The 18,921-nt window shown below is 31.3% G+C and overlaps 2 protein-coding genes across 4 annotated transcripts; both read left to right on the plus strand.

The window, feature by feature from the left end:
• The first annotated feature begins 1,999 nt into the window (after window positions 1-1,999).
• On the plus strand, window positions 2,000-9,652 carry LOC127250922 (uncharacterized). The gene is made up of 5 exons (XM_051274400.1): window positions 2,000-2,281; window positions 2,330-2,417; window positions 8,955-9,022; window positions 9,071-9,295; window positions 9,377-9,652. The coding sequence occupies exons 1-5, from the start codon at window positions 2,000-2,002 to the stop codon at window positions 9,650-9,652; spliced, it is 939 nt and encodes a 312-aa protein (XP_051130357.1).
• Window positions 5,459-13,029, plus strand: LOC127251108 (uncharacterized protein At5g01610-like). 3 transcript variants are annotated; one of them, XM_051274691.1, is made up of 5 exons: window positions 5,459-5,647; window positions 5,981-6,088; window positions 6,203-6,302; window positions 6,678-11,671; window positions 11,982-13,029. In XM_051274691.1, the coding sequence occupies exon 5, from the start codon at window positions 12,128-12,130 to the stop codon at window positions 12,611-12,613; it is 486 nt and encodes a 161-aa protein (XP_051130648.1). In that variant the 5' UTR covers window positions 5,459-5,647; window positions 5,981-6,088; window positions 6,203-6,302; window positions 6,678-11,671; window positions 11,982-12,127; the 3' UTR covers window positions 12,614-13,029. The 3 variants fall into 3 exon arrangements, with proteins under 3 accessions (XP_051130648.1, XP_051130646.1, XP_051130649.1); XM_051274689.1 differs by lacking the exon at window positions 5,459-5,647 and having other exon boundaries at window positions 5,763-6,088; XM_051274692.1 differs by lacking the exons at window positions 5,459-5,647; window positions 6,678-11,671 and having other exon boundaries at window positions 5,763-6,088.
• Window positions 13,030-18,921: the final 5,892 nt, after the last annotated feature.

An 18,921-nucleotide genomic window follows, 5' to 3' on the forward strand; every position in this document is an offset into this window, starting at 1 on the left:
TTGGATCCTCACTCTATTTTCTCGTTAGATGTTATTGACCTTGAAGTGCAGGATGCTTTTGAGTTTAGGGGTGACGATGCACTCGAAGTGGTACTCACGAAACACTTGGAGGTTCAAAGCATGCTTACTTGAGGATTGAGTCCAGATTTATTGGAAGTGATGCAAGCCTTAGAAGCTACAACTTTAGTTTAACACAGGTATGCCCAAGCTCCTATATTCTTACCCGATACTAATATACATTTATTGCCTTCGATTGTGCAGCCACGGGAGTTGGAATTAAAACTGCTGCCGAGCCATTTGAAGTATGCTCATCTGGGGGAAAATGAGACCCTTCTAGTGATCATTTCGTCAAAGTTGACGATGGAACAAGAGGAAAAATTGATTCAAGTGCTAACATAACACAAACAAGAGATATGATGGACAATAGCTGATATCAAAGGTATAAGCCCCTTGTTTTGCACGCATAAGATCACACTTGAGGAAAGCGCAAAGCCGGTGAGGCAGGGACAAAGAAAGTTGAATCCAATCATGACGGAAGTTGTTAAGAAGGAGGTCCTCAAACTCCGGGATGCAGGAATCATATTTCCCATTGCCGATAGTCCTTGGATAAGTCCAATCCAAGTTGTTCCTAAGAAGTCCGGGATAACCGTGGAGACAAATCAAAATGGTGAGTTAGTCCCGGTAAGAAAGCAAAATGGTTGGCGGCAATGCATCGATTACCGTAAGCTTAATGCCGTGACAAAGAAAGATCATTTTCCTCTCCCATATATTGACCAAATGATTGAAAGATTAGCTGGTCGAGCTCACTATTGTTTTCTAGATGGTTTTTCAGGATATTTTCAAATTGCTATCGTCCCGGAAGATCAAGAGAAAACATCATTCACATGCCCATTCGGAGTGTTTGCCTATAGACGAATGCCATTTGGTCTTTGCAATGCCCCGACGATATTTCAAAGGTGCATGTTAAGTATTTTTTCTGAATATGTTGAGAAAATTATTGAATTATTCATGGAAAATTTTAGTGTTTATGGGGATAGCTTCGATAGTTGTCTTGCTAACCTATCTTTGATTTTGGAAAGATGTGAAGTGAATTTAGTACTCAACTGGGAGAAATATCAGTTTATGGTAGAACAAGGAGTAGTTTTGGGCCATGTTGTATCATCACGAGGCATCGAGGTGGACAAAGCGAAGGTCGATCTAATTTCCATGTTACCATATCCTACTTGCGTTCGAGAGGTACGTTCCTTTTTGGGTTATGTTGGTTTCTACCGGAGGTTCATCAAGGACTTTTCAAAAATAGCATGCCCATTATTTGAGCTACTACAAAAAGGAGCAGTGTTTGATTTCACTGAAGCGTGCAAGAAAGCATTCGACACAATTAATGAGTCTTTGTCATCTCCGCCAATCGTGCGGCCCCCTAATTGGGAGCTACCTTTTGAGGAATTCGATTTGGAGATTCAGGACAAAAAGGGATCGGAGAACCTTGTCGCGATCATTTGAGTCGTCTCCCTTGTGCCAACAATGACGATTTACCACTAAAGAAGACACCCCGGATGAACAGTTGCTCCTTCAAGTTGAACATTGTATTCCATGGTATGCCGATTTAGTTAATTATATAGTAACTAAAGTGTTTCCCGCAGGTTGGCCAAAAGCTATGAGGGAAAAACTCAAAAGCGACGCAAAGTACTACATATGGGATGACTCTTACCTGTGGAAGCGTTGCTCGGATCAAATTTTGTGAAGATGTGTGCAAGAAGGTGAGCACCAATCCATTCTTCGATTATCCCATACCCTTAATTGTTGGACACTTTGGTTCCCAACGAACGACAATGAAAGTTTGGATAGCGGGTTCTATTGGCCAACATTGTTCAAGGATGCCCACACCTTTTGCACGTCAAGCGACAATTGCCAACGTGTAGGTAATCTTTCCTCTCGAGCCGAGATGCCTCAGGTACCAATGTTATTTGTTAAAATTTTTTACGTATGGGGTATCGACTTTATGGGTCAATTTCCCATTTCCCATGGATTTTCATATATTATTGTCGCCGTTGATTATGTTTCGAAATGGGTGGAAGCAAAAGCCACCTGGACTAACGATTCTAAAGTGGTTGCAGATTTTATTAAGTCCACCATATTCATCTGGTTTGGAATGCCTAGGGCTATGGTGAGTGATAGGGGAACCCATTTTTGCAGCAAGACCATCGACGCTCTCTTCATGAAGTATGGCGTGTTGCACAAAGTTTCGACCTCATACCATCCTCAGACAAATGGTCAAGCGGAGGTGTCGAATCGAGAAATTAAGTCTATTCTTAAAAATATTGTTCGATAGGATAGGAAAGACTGGAGTCTCCGCCTCCTGGATGCATTATGGGCTTACCGCACTGCTTACAAGACGCCTATCGGAATGTCGCATATAGGTTAGTATTCGGTAAGCCGTGTCATCTTCCTGTTGAATTTGACCACCGTGCTTTTTGGGCAGTAAAAACATGCAACATGATTATTGACGAAGCGGGAACACATAGAAAGTTACAGTTGCAGGAATTGGAAGAGATTCGGAATGAGGCATATGAGAGCGCCTTGACGTACAAAGCAAAGATGAAAGCCTTTCATGACCAAGGAATATTAAGGAAAAATTTTTATGTCGGTCAGAAAGTGCTTCTTTATAATTCTAAGCTCAAGTTTTTTCTCGGTAAATTACGTTCCAGATGGATTGAACCTTTTGTTATTATAATATATCAATATATAATTTTTTTAGGGGAATAATTTTTTTAATAATACACAAAAAAATTAAAAAAAGTATAATATAAAAAAAATATTTTGAAAAAAATAAATGAATTATTTAAAATTGGTTGGTTGCACAATTATAAAAAAAATTATATTTATATAATTTATTCTCTTTCTTTCTCTCATTCCATCCGACCAATTTGGTCAATCACGTCCTTTTTGTTTCAAAATATCTATATCTATATTTTTTATTATTTAAATTTATATAGTCATATTCATATAAGAACATATGTTACCGTCAATCTCTTTGTTGCATTATTTTTTTTTTTATCATTCTCCTTTACATCATATACATATATCAACATTCAAATTTTTTTATTTTAACACCCGTTATAGCATCATTATTTACCTATTATTTTACAATTTTATAAAACTCGTCATAATTATTTATTTTTATATAATTTTTAGTGTCTAATAATATATAAATAATTTTTATTATTTAATATTATATTTTATCTTTAAAATATTAATTTATATAAACTATAATAATATTATATAAATTTTTATATTATGAAATATTAAAATTATTTGAATTTATAAAATTAGTGGCATTTAAAAATCTAAATGATTGAAAATAAAGTCGGATTAATATATTGCCAGAATAATTTTTCGTTTCTGATAGTTTTGTTAAAGAACTAATTGAAAAGAGATTGAATATAAAAATTTTAAATGTTGAAATTGGATATATAATTTTTTTTAAAAAAAAAAAAATATGTAGGTCGATCGTAATCTTTTGAAATAAATTTGAATTTTTATTTTATAAATAAATTAATGATAAATTTAAAATTTTAAGATTTAAAATTTTAAGTTATAATTAATTAAATAATTATTTATTTATTATTTTTACAGAGGTAATGAGTTTTTGATAAAGATAATACTCCCTCCGTCCTTTAGCAATCTATTCATTTTTCCATTTTGATCCGTCTCATAACAAAATATCTATTTCCATTTTAGTAATTGTACTATTTAACTAACATCACAAATACCCTTCCAATTTACAATATGTATATCATTATCTTTCTATCATACAATACTAATAAGGTTAGTTTAGTCTTTTTACCTTATTTCTAATACATCACAATATAATACTAATATTTCTAAAATTTCATGCAAAAAACAAATTCATAGATAGATATGGGACGGATGGGGTAAATGAATATTAACCCTGTTTCCTAATAAAGATAACACATCTTGTTATAATAAAAATTGAGAACGTAATGAGAGATGTAATGGAGAAGATAATTGTAACGGATGGGCTAATGTAATTTTAAAATTTAATTAGATATTTGAAATATATCAATATATATTATTTTCTAGAGAATAATTTTTTTAATGATACAACAAAAAATTAAACCAAAAAATGTATAATATAAAAAAAAAATTTAAGAAAAGAAAATTAAAATTTTTAAAATTGATTGGTTGTATAGTTATGAAAAAAAATTATTTATATAATTCATTCTATTTTTTTCTTTCTTTCCATCTGGTCAATTCGATCAGCTACTTTTTTTTTTTCATTTCTTCTCTTTTTTGTTCTCTAATTCTCTCTCTCTCATAAGACTAATTCGACTAGCACTTTTTTTTCTCATTTTCTCTCTAAAATATATTTCTTTTCTTTTTCTCTCATTCTCTTCCTCTCTAACAAGACTAATTCGGTCAACCTTTTTTTTTTTTTTTCTTTTTTCTTCTTTTTTTCTCGCTAAAACATATTCATATTATATTTTCTCTCTTTCTCTCATAAGACTAATTCAGTCGAACATTTTCTTTTCTTTTTTTTTTTTTTTTCTCTTTTTGTCCCTAAAATATATTCACTCCGTCCCATATTTATATATCTATTTATTTTTTGCATAGAGTTTTAGAAATATTAGTATTATATTAGAATATAGTAGAAATAAAGGTAAAAAGACTAAATTAACTTTATTAGTATTGTATGATATAAAGATAATGACATTTGTATAATATATTGTAAATTGGAAAAGTATTTGTGATGTTAGGTAGATAATACAATTACTAAAAAAGGAAATAAATACTTTATTTTGGAATGGACCAAAATGGAAAAATGGATAGATGGTTAAGGGACGGAGGAAGTATGTATATTATCTTTTCTCTCTTTCTCTTATTCTGTTCCCCTCTCATAAGATTCATTCGATTTTTTTTCTTTTCTCTCCAAAATATATTTATACTCCCTCCGTCATTCAAATCTATACTCACATTCTTTTTTGGATTGTCATAAAAAAAAAAATATTCTTGTTTTCTTTTTTAAGTAAAAAATTATTACACTTTTGTACTTTTTTTTACTATAAAAAGAAAAAATTATTATTATTACTCATTTTTATTAAAACATGTATTGGATCAAATGAGCACACATTTGCATAACGGGGTATTATTTTTTCTCTTTTTCTCTGATTTTCTTCTTCTTTCATAAGACTAAGTCGGTAAACATTTTTTTTATACTTTTTCTCTCTAAAATATATTTATATTATCTTTTCTCTTAAAAAATTTAAAAACAAAAAATATGCACAGGCTAATCAATGAATACCACGTATTAATATAGAAAAAAATAAATCACAAAAAATGGCTTAGCACACACACAAACAGTAGTATATTTAGTAGTATATTTATAAATAAGGATCAGTACGGATGACTCTCTACTTTACCCTTATCGTTGCCACCTCCTGCTACTCTCATTCCCTCGTCGCAGTTACAGCCTGCAAATCCGCTATTGTCAACCATTGTTTACCACCGTCGATTTCCGTCTTCCTCATCTCGTGGGCGTCGGTGAATGTTCCTTCGCAAACTTATGAGATTTTTGTATTTTCAGGTTTTCTGCAAAATTTGTTTTCATCGAAGTTAATCACAACCACTGGTAAGATTTGAGAGGTGGATGAATTTTTAGATGCTGTAGATGTGATTAGGGTTTGATTTTGGGTTTGGGATTTGTATTGCAAGGGGGTTTGATTTTTGGTTTAGGATTTCTGTTGCAAGGAATCGTTTCTACTCGTGTAGTGCTTCCATTTATGCACTGGAGTGGATGCATGGTTCGCCGGATCGGCCGAGTCCGGTCCGACTCGGCCGATCCGGGACCGTTCCGGTTCAACCGAAATATCGGATAGGGTTTTTTAAATATATACAAATCTTATCCAAAATTCAATTCTTATTCATTCTTTGCCTACTTCCTCCCTTCTCTCCTTCCTGGCAGCGACGAGTGACGAAAAAATACTCCTACTTTCTCTCTTCTCTCAACTGGTGGCTTTGGCGGGTGACGAAAAATACTGGTTTCTACTCTCAATTCCTGGTGGTGGACAAGGTAAGTTTTGAATATTTACAGTGTTGAGAATGTGGGTTTTAGCAATCTTCGATGTGGTAGAAGGATTTGAGAAAAAATTTCTGCAATTGAAGAAAAATTGTTGGTATTGTGTAGAAAAAAAGTTACTTCGTGAATTTTTGGGGAGGAAGAACGCAGGGGTGGAAGAACACCGTGGAAGGACCGGTGGAAGGACCGGTGGAAGAAAGATAGTACGGTAATTATATTATTACTTTAATTAATTTACGTTTTTTTAAATATAGTTAATATATAATTTTGATTCTTAATTTTTGGATTAAATTTAATGTTGAATTATTTTGATTGATTTATTTATTTAATTGATAAATTTAATTATTTTGGATTGTATTTAATTTTATTTAATCTATATAAAGTAAGTTTTATTAAAATTAATTTTGTTTTTATATATAAATTTAATAAATATATATTCTATGTCTAAGTTATACGAATTAGTTATTTAAGTTAAATTTTTGTATAAATTTGATTTATTAATAAAATAATATGTATAATTTGTCCAATTAACTAATAAATTACTACTTATAAATATTTTAACAATTTTATTATTCAATTGCAGAGTTTGTGTAAAATGGCACCGCATATGGTTGGAATCATGCTACTCCTATAAGCAACGATAGAAAACAAGCAAAATGCAATTATTGTGGAAAAATTATTCACGGTGGGATTACTAAGATGAAACAACATATAGCACATGTTACTGGTTAAGTTGAAGCATGTACGAGAGTTCCAAAAGAAATAAGAGAGTTACTAAAACAACACTTGATCCAAGGGAAAAGTATGCGAGCAGCAAATAAAAAAAAATTAGAAGCATTGCACAATTCCATTCGTTTGGAAGATGATTCTGACGAGGAAGAAGATGAAATTTTTGAAATAAATGAATATGATTTTAAAGTCTCCAAGGGAATGGAAAGTTATGTCTATTTATTGTTGTTTATTGCTTATGAGAGAAAAGTAAAAAAAAAAAATGGCACAAATTTTCATCGCATTATAGTGGGAATGGGCATTTTGATGTTAACTTGTCGGTTGAGTTGGGTGTAATACGGGTTATCTTGGTGAGCATTCTTCTTACGTAAATTGCAAGAATAAAGTTTTGAGTATGCATGATAATGAAGGAATAAATGAGGAATGAGAAATTTTACACAGAGTCTATATAATTACAAAATGAGCCTGGAATATTTTCTTTTTTACTTACTTAGCCAAAAAATAATATCCTATATCCTACCCCAACCTAAAGTCCCGTTACAACCTTATTTAAAGACCCTTTGATTATTTGCATTAGAATTCGAAGAATTAAGAGATGTGACAATATGCAAGCCTATTGGATAATCATTTTTACGATGCGACTCCAGTGACTTGTTAATCCATATACATTTGAGTGTTGAGTGTATACACTTTATTCCTAGTGAGGTTATGTTGCGCTTGGTATGTTTTGAGTTTCATTGAGGTAACGATAATATGAATTTGTTGTGGAGATTATGATTGCATTAAGTTCTTTCGTGTGCTTGTTTGGTTTATGCTTTAGGGCAAGCATGGTTTGGGTGTGGGGGAATTGATAAATATATATTGTTATATATTTTCTAGAGATAAATTATAAGATTTAATCAATGTTTTGGATAGATTCATACTCATTTAGGCATGTATTGATTTGTGCAAGGGAATTGAGCGATTCACGTCCATGCCATATTTTCGATCAAATAATTTTGGAAATACTTGAATTAAGCTCTTATGCTAAAGAAATAGGTGGATTACGGAAATTAAAGCTTGATTGTTGGCATTATGATTAATAACGAGCAATTAAGGGAGTGATTGAGGACCCGGTCATCTATAAAATGGGGGTCAAAGCATTGGATGTTGTATCACAATTCATACTCACTTTTCATAGTTTAAGTGGAGGATTGAGAAGGCCGTTTAAAGAGGAAGCACATCAAGTTTAATGTTTTATTTATTTATTTATAAGTATGAGTAGCTAAATTCCTAGTTAGTCCAAGGTTGAATGTAGATTTTGGATTGGGATTTGTGAGATTGTGTTTTGATTTAATTTGAATCTCATTTAAGTAAATTGATATTTGTGTGATTTTTGTGATTCATGCTTGCATTTTTTTTTTATTTAATCTTTTATCGTGGTCGGATCTTAGATTGGTTTAGCAATTTTGTGCCAATTGAACATTTATATCCGTAATTGTGTATGTGTTTTATAAAGTGGTAAATAGGTTAACAAGCTTAGCCTAGGAATCACATGATCAAATAATTTAATCTTTTCGTAATTGATTAAATATTTGATTTAGGTTTTTCTCATGCTATTTTCAATTGGAGATATTAATTTATGGTTGTACCTAGATTATTTCTTTTATTAGGGATGCGGTTAATCAGTCGTACAATTGCCGCCAATAAAGTAAGGAGAAATTGGGTGTTATGATCGTATCTAATGCCTATACCCAATTTGTCAGTTGAATAACAAGATTATCTAAAATTAATTATCGAATCTTTAATCTGGTTTCTTATTCACTCCTTGGGCTAGAAGTTTAATCTCTTTAAATCTAAATTTTATTTTTCATCGCTTATTTTAATTATTTTAGTGAATTGCTAATTCATCCCCAAATACTTGAATGTGTGACAAAATTAGGAATTAAACTTCGCAGTCCTTGTGGATCGACCTCGGCATGACTTGCTACACGTAGTGTTAGAGAATCTTTATTGGAAGCATCAAGGCTACTACATACTCCCTTCTTAAATGGCAATAGCCCCTTTGAGCATGTTCATAATTCTCCATCTGGTCTTTGTGGCCTTAGAGTCTTTGGGTGCTTGTGTTATGCCACTGTGTTAAACAATTCAGATAAGTTTCATCCTCGGGCAATAAAATGTTATTTTCTAGGATATGCTGAAGGAAAGAAGGGATATAAGGTTCTGGATCTTGAAACCCACTATGTTTTTCTTTCATGTGATGTTCAGTTATGTGAGGAGACTTTTCCTTTCAAGTCTGAACGGACAAATGCTCCTAGACAGACACATAGTCCTAATTTTGGACCCTACAATGCTACCTATGATGATTTCTTACCTATTTTTGAAGATAATCGTGAGGAGATGCAGTTAGACATGATCCAATCACTTGGTTTGGATTCACAACTAACTACCACCGGTGACATAAACACGGATTCCTACACTAATCTCATCTCAGTGATGGAAAATGTTCCCCAAAATAGCAGGCCTGAGGCTACATCTGAAAACACTCGAAAATCTTCACGTGTTGTTCGGTAGCCTATATACCTGCGTGACTATGAAGTCTCCTTAGGTCAAGTGTCTGTTAAGTACCCTATTGAAAAGGTGTATCACATCCCTAAAGTTGTGTCCTCAAGTACAGTTTGTCTCTTAGCTAATCTTGAAAAACATCTTGAACCACAAACTGTCCAAGAAGCCATGGTTGATCCTAATTGGAAGACTACCATGGACTTGGAAATGAAAGCTCTCATAGATTATCAGACTTGGGTTCTTGCTGATCTTCCCTCTGATAGAAAATCTATAGGATGTAAATAGGTCTTTAAGGTGAATATAACTTTGATGGAACAGTAGAGCGCTACAAGCTCGATTTGTCACCAAAGGGCTTAGTCAGCGGGAGGGCTTAGACTTCCATGAGACATTTTCCCCTGTAGTCAAAATGGTTACTGTAAGGTTTATTCTGTCATTAGTTGTTATTCGTAGCTGGGAAATTTTTCAGCTCAATGTTAATAATGCCTTTATTCATGGGGATCTTGCTGAAGTTGTTCATATGAAGCCTCTTGAAGACTACCTTAATTTGTTTAAAAATAAAGTTTGTCTTTTGAAGAAGTCTTTATATGGGTTAAACAAGCTCCTAAGCAATGGAATGAAAAACTAAAATCTGTTATGCTTGAGTTTGGTTTTGAACAGTCCTTACATGATTATTCTTTGTTTACTAGAGTTTTCAATGATCTAACAATCTTTGTCCTTGTGTATATTGATGATATATTAGTGACTGGAAATGATGTTGAAAAAATAAAATGAATTTAAGGAATTTCTTGATAAAAGGTTCAAAATTAAAGATTTGGAAAATATACATTACTTTATGGGTATAGAAGCCTTACAATGTGATGATGGTCTTGTGTTCTCTCAAAGAAAATATACTATTGAATTAATCTTTGAGTTTGGGGTTTTAGGATGCAAGCTTGCTTCAGTTCCTATGGAAAAACACCTAAAACTCACTATGAACAGTCATTAAATGAATTTAAGGAATTTCTTGATAAAATGTTCAAAATTAAAGATTTGAAAAATATCCATTACTTTATGGGTATAGATGCCATACAATGTGACGATGGCCTTGCATTCTCTCAAAGAAAATATACTATTGAATTACTCTCTGAGCTTGGGGTTTTAGGATGCAAGCCTGCTTAAGTTCCTATGGAAAAACACCTAAAATGCACTAATGAAGTGAGTGAGGGTGATTCTCTGCTTGAAAATCCCACTGCTTATCAACAATTGATTGTCATGAAAATCTATATTACTATGACACGACCTGATATTGCTTTTTTTGTCCAAAATATGAGCCAGTTTATGCACAAGCCAAAGAAGTCTCATTTTAATGCTGCTCTAAAGGTACTCAAATACCTGAAGGGTAGCCGAGGTCAAGGGTTAATGTTCTCTAATCATGGTGAACTCATTCTTAAAGCCTTTTGTGATTCTGAATGGGCTGCTTGTCCTATTACCAGAAAATCTGTTATAGGTTTCTGTATTTTTTTTGGGAACTCCTTGGTGTCATACAAAAGCAAAAAGCAGTCCACTGTATCGAGATCCTCAGCTGAAATTGAATACAGGCAATGGCACAAACTTGTGCTGAGATCGCTTGGATTCTCGGAATACTGAATGATTTGGGTATTAATCATGCTGTTCTTGTTTCTCTATATTGTGATAATACTGCTGCCTTGCAAATTTCTACTAATCCTGTGTTTCATAAACGGACTAAACACATTGACGTTGACTGCCATATGGTAAGAGATTTTGTGATTAAATGAATTGTTTCAACAAAATTTGCTGAATGTGCTGATCTGCTTATAAGGGTTCTAGTTGGTGAGTCGATTTCTTGATTATGTAAACTTAACAACTTGATTGATATTTTTCAAGTTGTTGACCATGGCCCTTCGATTGAGGGAGAGAGGGTGTTAAAAAGAACAGGTATCAATCCAATCGATGGGCCTTGCTGATGGTTATTAGGTTCATCCCATTACTATCTATATATATATATATATGCTCATCTAGAGCAACGTTGTGTGATCAATTGGATCACTTCACCCCTGCCACATCTCTCTCTCTCTTCCCTGGTCTCTACACCAGAGTTCTCTCCTCCATCCATCTTCTGTCTTTCACCCCTCTTCTTCATTTATTTTTTCTTTATATTTTCCGTAGCAGATTCGAATATGTAGGTCTACTCGTTACTCGTCGGTTTGATGCTTTCCGGTATACAAGTATTAAAGGACACCACATCATCGATGTCTACTGATGGTTGAGCACATCATCGATGTCTACTGATGTTTGAGTAAGATTGTATAGTTCCATCTCTTGCTTAGTTTGTGTTAAAATATATTTAGAAACAATATATTATATTTATGGTAATTATTTGTAGGATTCTTATCTTATTTAAAAGATTTGTATATCACTATAACTATAAATATGTATGTATTATTACGATTGAAATAGAGAATTTCAATTCCATATTCTAACATGGTATCAGAGCCAAATTCTCTCCGGGTACATCCATGACCCGTTATATCTGATATATATTTTTATATTTTATTGATGTATCTGTTTTTATTCACAGTCATGCTCGGTCATGTTGTTATTTTTATTGACTTAGTTACGAAAAAAGAAATGACTGCAAAGCCCCGAAGGTTCGCGGAGATCCCTCTTCTCTAGGGCTTTCGTTGTTGGCGTTGTGGTTTCACTAGATGAGATCGAAGAACAGGCGAGATCTAGCTGATACTCTGTGAATTTATTCCGTAAATGGATCAGATATTGAACAAGATGGGATCGTACTGGATTGGTCAGAAGGCCAACAGGGAATTGAACTCCGTCGGCAACGATATCAGTTTATTATCCAACAGTATTGAAGGAGGAGCCAAATGGTTGGTTAACAAGTTGAAAGGAAAAATGCAAAAGCCGTTGCCTGATCTCCTGAAGGAGTACGACCTGGCAATCGGGATTTTCCCACACGACGCCACAAATTACGAGTTCAATGAGGAGACAGGAAATCTCATCGTGTACATCCCATCAATTTGTGAAGTGGGATACAGAGACTCATCCATACTGAGGTTTTCCACCACTGTATCCAGTTATCTCGAGAAAGGCAAGCTGGCCGACATAGACAGAATCAAGACGAAGGTGATTGTTTGGGCTAAGGTCACGTGCATCACATCAGATAAATCGAAGATTCATTTCACTGCTGGGATGAAGAAATCCTGCAGCAGAGACGCCTACGAGGTTCTCTGAGCCGGGATAGCCGTAGAAAAACTCTAGGACTACAAAACTCATATATGTCTTAATACAATGCCTTTCGACCGTACTACTCCCCTACTGCCATGCCTTTCGACCATACTACTCCCCTACTGCCATTCTATCAGATGTAGATAAATCATGAATCTTGGTGTATAAAAGTTTCCTCTTGAAAAAAAAAAAAAAAAAAAAAGATTATGATTGAAATAGAGAATTTCAATTTTATGTTCTAACATTTTGATATTTGTATTAAGCTTTGAAACAGTCTGTAGCGTCCGAAGTGAAGCAGCGTTTCTCCTAAGTTGATTCATGTGATGAACTCTTTCAATTGTGATCCTTTGTGATCTGTGGCGTTACATATCTATTACGCCTTCTTGTATACCGGTTGATATGAATGAAGAACTTGAGAGTGTAGGCTTTCCTCACTCAATCCATAAAATGTTGTTATTTGTGCTATTTCAATATTTTTCCACAATAATTTTTTAAAAAAGGAAGAAAGTTGAAATTTAGAAGAACATAGCCTAAATATCTATCCACATATATATCTACATGGTTTTTATTTAGTCGTGAATTTCTTTATTGTACTAATTAATTTAAATTTATATAAGTGTGGATTCACTGGATTGAATGCTTGGTTTGTAGGACTTGGAGTTGGATATCATTTCTCCAAAGGTGTTTTAATGTAAAAAATGACGTGTTTATTTACTTTCATTTGATTTAAATAATAAGTCAAATATAATATTACTTTCGTCCTCTAACATTTATATATTTTTATTTTGATCCGTTCAATTTAAAGATTTATAAATTCTCTGTCCCAATAAGAATAATTTGATCTTTATACTATTATATCTACTGGCTATTATTAAAATACTAATTTTACTTAATCTATACACAAGAAATAACTATAAATATTAAAAAATGACAGAAATAATATTTTTTTTAAATGAAAATAGTAGGCAGAATAACTAAACAGGGCCTATTGCTCTTCTATTTGTACATAGTTCTCAATAGAAAATTTTTTATTCATATTTTTCAATAAAATTATAGTAGTTTTTTATCACAAAATATTTAAAAAATAATAAAAAAAATTATTCCACCAAAATAATATCACAATTTCAATAACACAAAATATTTAAAAAATAATAAAAAAATTATTCCACCAAAATAATATCACAATTTCAATAACTAACAATATTTTTTTAAAAAAAAAAACACTGTGTTTGTTTGGAGAATTGGATTTAGATCCAACTATTCATCCAATTTTTTTTCCCGAAAACATCAAATCAAACACCTATTTTTCATTTTTTATATTATACTAAAAATCAATTTTACATTCAAAATATCACATCAACACCTATTTATGTCACATCATACAACTATTCAAATTCAAAATTTTTACTATTCAAATCTCAGTCCAAAATCCAAACCTCCAAACAAACACACCCCTTAAGAGAACACAACTTATTTTACAAAAATAAAAATATAAACCTCAAATTATTTATTTAACTTGAAACTTGTTCTTTTACCGGTTCAAATTCAAATCAACAATTATTCATATCGCATGATTTTTAATAAAAATATGTTACTTCTTTTATAAAATATTACATCAAAATACTATTTAAATAAAAATTCAAACACAATATCTCATTTTAAATCAATTCCAAACTATAACTAAATTAATCAAGTTTAATAGATTTTTACTATTGTTCTTGTTGAATCTTTTAAGTCTATTGGATCCACTTCAAAATAGGGCACAAACATGCCCATTACTACAGCCCATGAAAACCAAGCCCAAACCCGTGATCCAACTCACGACCCATGCCTCTGATCCATGATATGCTCTGTAGACCAGGTTTTTTATCCGCATCCTTTCTTGAGCCATCCGATTTTGGATTTTAATCTCAACCATTGAATTTGTTTTATTTAACCTACATATATATATATATACGGAGGGTGAGAGGTGGCCGCGACCAAGTTGTTATTATACAATCTCCAATAAAAAAGAAATTAGATATTTGAAAAGGATTGTTAAAAAATTTAAAGAACATGAAGGTGTGGAAATAATTCACGAATTAAGGGGTATTTGGTATATAGAATATAATTGTAGAGAAATAAAAATAAAGAATAGATTTACAGCAAAACTAAATTGAATAGAGAATAGAATTACAAATAAAGAAATTTAATAGAGAATGAAAATTAATTCTTTTGTTTAGTTAAATATATAACTCAGGTTGAAAAATGTAAACATACAATAGATCGATCAATAATAAATTATTAATCGGGTCAAAGAGAATTTTAACGAGTGAGATTTATTAAGAAATATTTTTGGTGATTTTTTTGTTTAAATAATAAATTAAATACAATATTTTGTAATATTATATTTTAGTATAATTTTTTTTAAAAAAATATATATAAATTAAATACTTGAATGATAAATTAAATGTAATATTTTGTAAAATTTAGATAATGTGATTTTAAAAATTATAAAAATCAAATAGTAAAACAAATTAAAAAATAAAAATAAAAATATTGGATCAATATTCATTTTTAGAGGGAAATGAGAGAAATGAAAATAATTTACACTACCAAAAAATATTTATTTTGCCTCGGAAAATTGATTCAGAAAATGAATGATTTTCAAACCTATTTCCCATTAGTCTCGGATATAGTCTCGAAAACTGTCCCGTAACTGATTTTATTGCGGTTGTTTGTATAGTCTGGGAATTTTTTGGCCTAATTCGGATAGTCTCAGAATTTTCGGAGGAAGATGCTTTGGAATTGGTTCAGAAATTCTGAGAGTAGATAGCTTCGGAAATTCCGAAGCAAACTTAAAAAATTTTCTGTTTAAAAATATATATATATTATACCAATAGCATCGGAAACTTCCGAAGCAAATTTCAAATTTCTTATAAAAAAATATATATATAAAAAAAATTTCAGTGCCTCCGTCACCGCGTGCCGAAGAATAAAGGAAAAAATAGGACCACGGCCTGCCACCGCCATTTCGGAGAAGAAGCTCCCGTGCCGCCACCAGCCCCGCTGCAGTCGCCTGCCGGAGATGAAGAAAAAGAAAGAGGAGGGCTCTTCCGCCGTCGCCGGAGAAGATGCGCCTGCACTGCCGCCGCCTGCCGGAGAAAAAGAAAAAGAAATAGAAGGGCTTGCCTCAGCTGCTGCTGCCGCCGCTCTCCGCCGCTCGCCGTCGACGTCGCCGCCGCGCCCATTGATTCCGCCGGTGAGTGGTAGGTGGAGGGGAGGAGGAGAGGAGGAGATTGAGAGAGAGCAAGTGGAAGAAGAAGAAGAAGAGGGAGGAGGAATAAATGAAGAAAATATATGAAGAGAGAAATTAATGTAGGAAGAGATGGCGTATTTTAAGGGTGTGTTTCGTTTGTAGAATTTTAACAAAATTCTATTATTTATCCAATTTTTTTCCCTCAAAAACATCAAATCAAATACTTTTTTTTTATTTTTTATATTATACTAAAAATTAATTTTACATTCAAAATATCATATCAATACCTATTTATATCACATCATATAACTATTCAAATTCAAAATTTTTACTATTCAAATCCCAACTCAAAATCCAAACCCCCAAAGTTTATTTAAAAATTTAACTATGATTTTTATATTTTCTTTAAAAAATTAATATTTGAATTTTTAAAAAATAAGAAAGTGTAGTTTAGTAGGGAAATTTATATTTGAATTTTTTTTTTAATTTTTTAAGTTTTGTAATTTTTTTTAAAAAGAAATTAATATTGAAATTTTTAAAAATTAGAGTATGGTAGGTTAAGAGGGAAATTTTATATTAGAATTTTATTTTATTTTTTAAAATTTGAATTTTATTTTATAGAAATAACTTTTTAACATTGAAATTTTATAAAATTAGGTAAGGTAGTTTAGGCGGGAAAATTTAATATTTGAATTTTATAGGGTTTTTAACTTTTGAATTTTATTTTATAAAAATAATTTTAATATTGGAAGTTTATATAGTTAGGGTAAAGTAGTTTACGTGGAAAACTTTAATATTTGAATTATTTTAGGGTTTTTAACTTTTGAATTTTATTTTAAAGAAACAATTTTAATATTGAAATTTTATAAACTTAGGGTAAGGTAGTTTAGGTTTTAAACTTTAATACTCCCTCCGTCCCGTAGAAAGATTGCAATTTACTTTTTGCACGTAAATTTTTGAATATTAGTATTATATTGGGTTATAATAAAAAAAAGACAAAAATGCCCTTATTAGTATTGTGTAATATAAAAGTAATGATATTTGTGTAATATAGTATAAGTTAGAAAAATATTTATTATGTTAGGTAGGTAGTAATTAATTTTAATAATGAAATTTTTTAAATTAGGTAAGATAATTTAGGCAGGAAATTTTATATTTTTATTTTCTGAAACTATTTAAAATAAAATTGACACTTTAATGAATAAAAGAGACGAAAATGTATTTTACTTATAATTTTACTCCTTATTATATTTATTATTTAAAATATTTTTATAATGTAACAATTTCATCAATTATTATTCATATAGTTTTACACAATAAAAAAATATTAATATATATTAAAATAAAATCAAAATTAATTCATTTGTAGTGGCGGGTAAATTTAAATTATTTGATAGCTTCGGAAAATTTTGAAACAAATTAAAATAGATTCGGAAGTTATGAAACTAATAAAGGTTCAAAATTTTCAAGACTAATGAAAGTTTGGAAGTTCCGAGACTAATTACAATAGATTCGGAAGTCCCGAGGCTAATAAATGTTTGAAATTTCCGAGACTATAATAGTCTCGAAAGTTCCGAAGGTAATGACAATAAGTTCAGAAGTTCCGAGACTAATCGAAATCGGTTTGGAATTTCCGAAAATAGTAAAAGTCTCAGAATTTCCGAGACTAATCAAAATAGGTTCGGAATTTCCGAGATTAATCAAAATAGATTCGGAATTTCCGAGATTAATCAATATAATAAATTGTATATGTAATATAGGTTCGGATTTTTAAATAGTTTCGGAAATTCCGAAGCAAAAAAATTTAATCAACTTAATATTTATTATATGTATTTTTGATAGTCTGGAATTGATTCTGAAGTTAATTCCGAGGCAAATGAAGGAATTTCTGGTAGTGTTATTTCTCAAATTATATTTCTCTAACTCAAACAAATAAGTGAAATGCTCTGGAAAAAATTAAAGGCCAAAAGCACAGTGTGAATAATGTGTTTGCACAAAAAAATGGTGAAACAAAAATTGCTTATCGCACTCGGTTGAATGAAGTTGTTGATACAATTAGTTATCTTTTGGGATATGATTTAGCTTTTTCATGGACATGATGAAGTCTCAAAGTCCATACAGCGAAGTAACTTTTTTGAAGTTATTACTTGGTATTGTGAACGAAACACAAAAATTAAATAAGAAAAATGATTTAAATGGTCATGCCAATAATCAACTACTTTCTCAAGATACAAAAAAAGATAAATTATCAATGCATGTTTTAGAAGGTAAGAAATGTGATGCCAATAATCAACTACTTTCTGAAGATACAAAAGAATTTATTTTACAACCATTGCTGCTAAGTGATGTCTGCTCTGGAGGCACTGTCGACACCAGTGACCCAAGTTCAAATATAATTTTTTAATTCTAATGCACCAAGGAAAGAAATGTTTAATCACATCATATACTAGATTTTTATTATTTCTAAAATTTTAAAATTCTAAATGTAATATTCTGATCGGCTCAAAATGGAATATTACTGTCACATCAAACTAAGGAGTCGGTTTTACTGAGCCGGCCCGCCTAATGTGATGCTAAGACTTATATAATATAAATATAAATCCAACATGTATAAAAAAATATCCCTTTTTTAGTAAGTGCATTAAAATGAAAAACATGACAGTGTTTCTACTCGCAATTAAAATGATTCAGCCATTATAAGTAAAATAATAATAAATAATTAATTAGGTACTCTAAACCCCGAATAAATCCCATCGTGATGCGTAGGATGGGTCATTTTTACTCATATTACCTACAAAATGTAGATTTAACATCAGCAAATAGCTGAGTAAGTAGAACAAAATTACACAAATAAATACAATTTAACTCATGCATATTTATAAATTTGGTGTTACCTGTGTTATTTTCTTTCTCCGTTATATTTATTCGGTTTAAAGATTTAAGGAGCAAAGAAAGAAAAACTCCATCATACAACAAAGGATATTTGATTCCAATATATATATATATATGTGATAACTCTTGATTTTGCCATATTTCATAGCTTATATTTATTTATTTATTTATTTGTTTATGTCGA

Source organism: Andrographis paniculata, unplaced genomic scaffold (assembly GCF_009805555.1).
Source record: "Andrographis paniculata isolate CXL003 unplaced genomic scaffold, ASM980555v1 Contig38END, whole genome shotgun sequence".
Lineage (NCBI taxonomy): Eukaryota > Viridiplantae > Streptophyta > Magnoliopsida > Lamiales > Acanthaceae > Andrographis > Andrographis paniculata.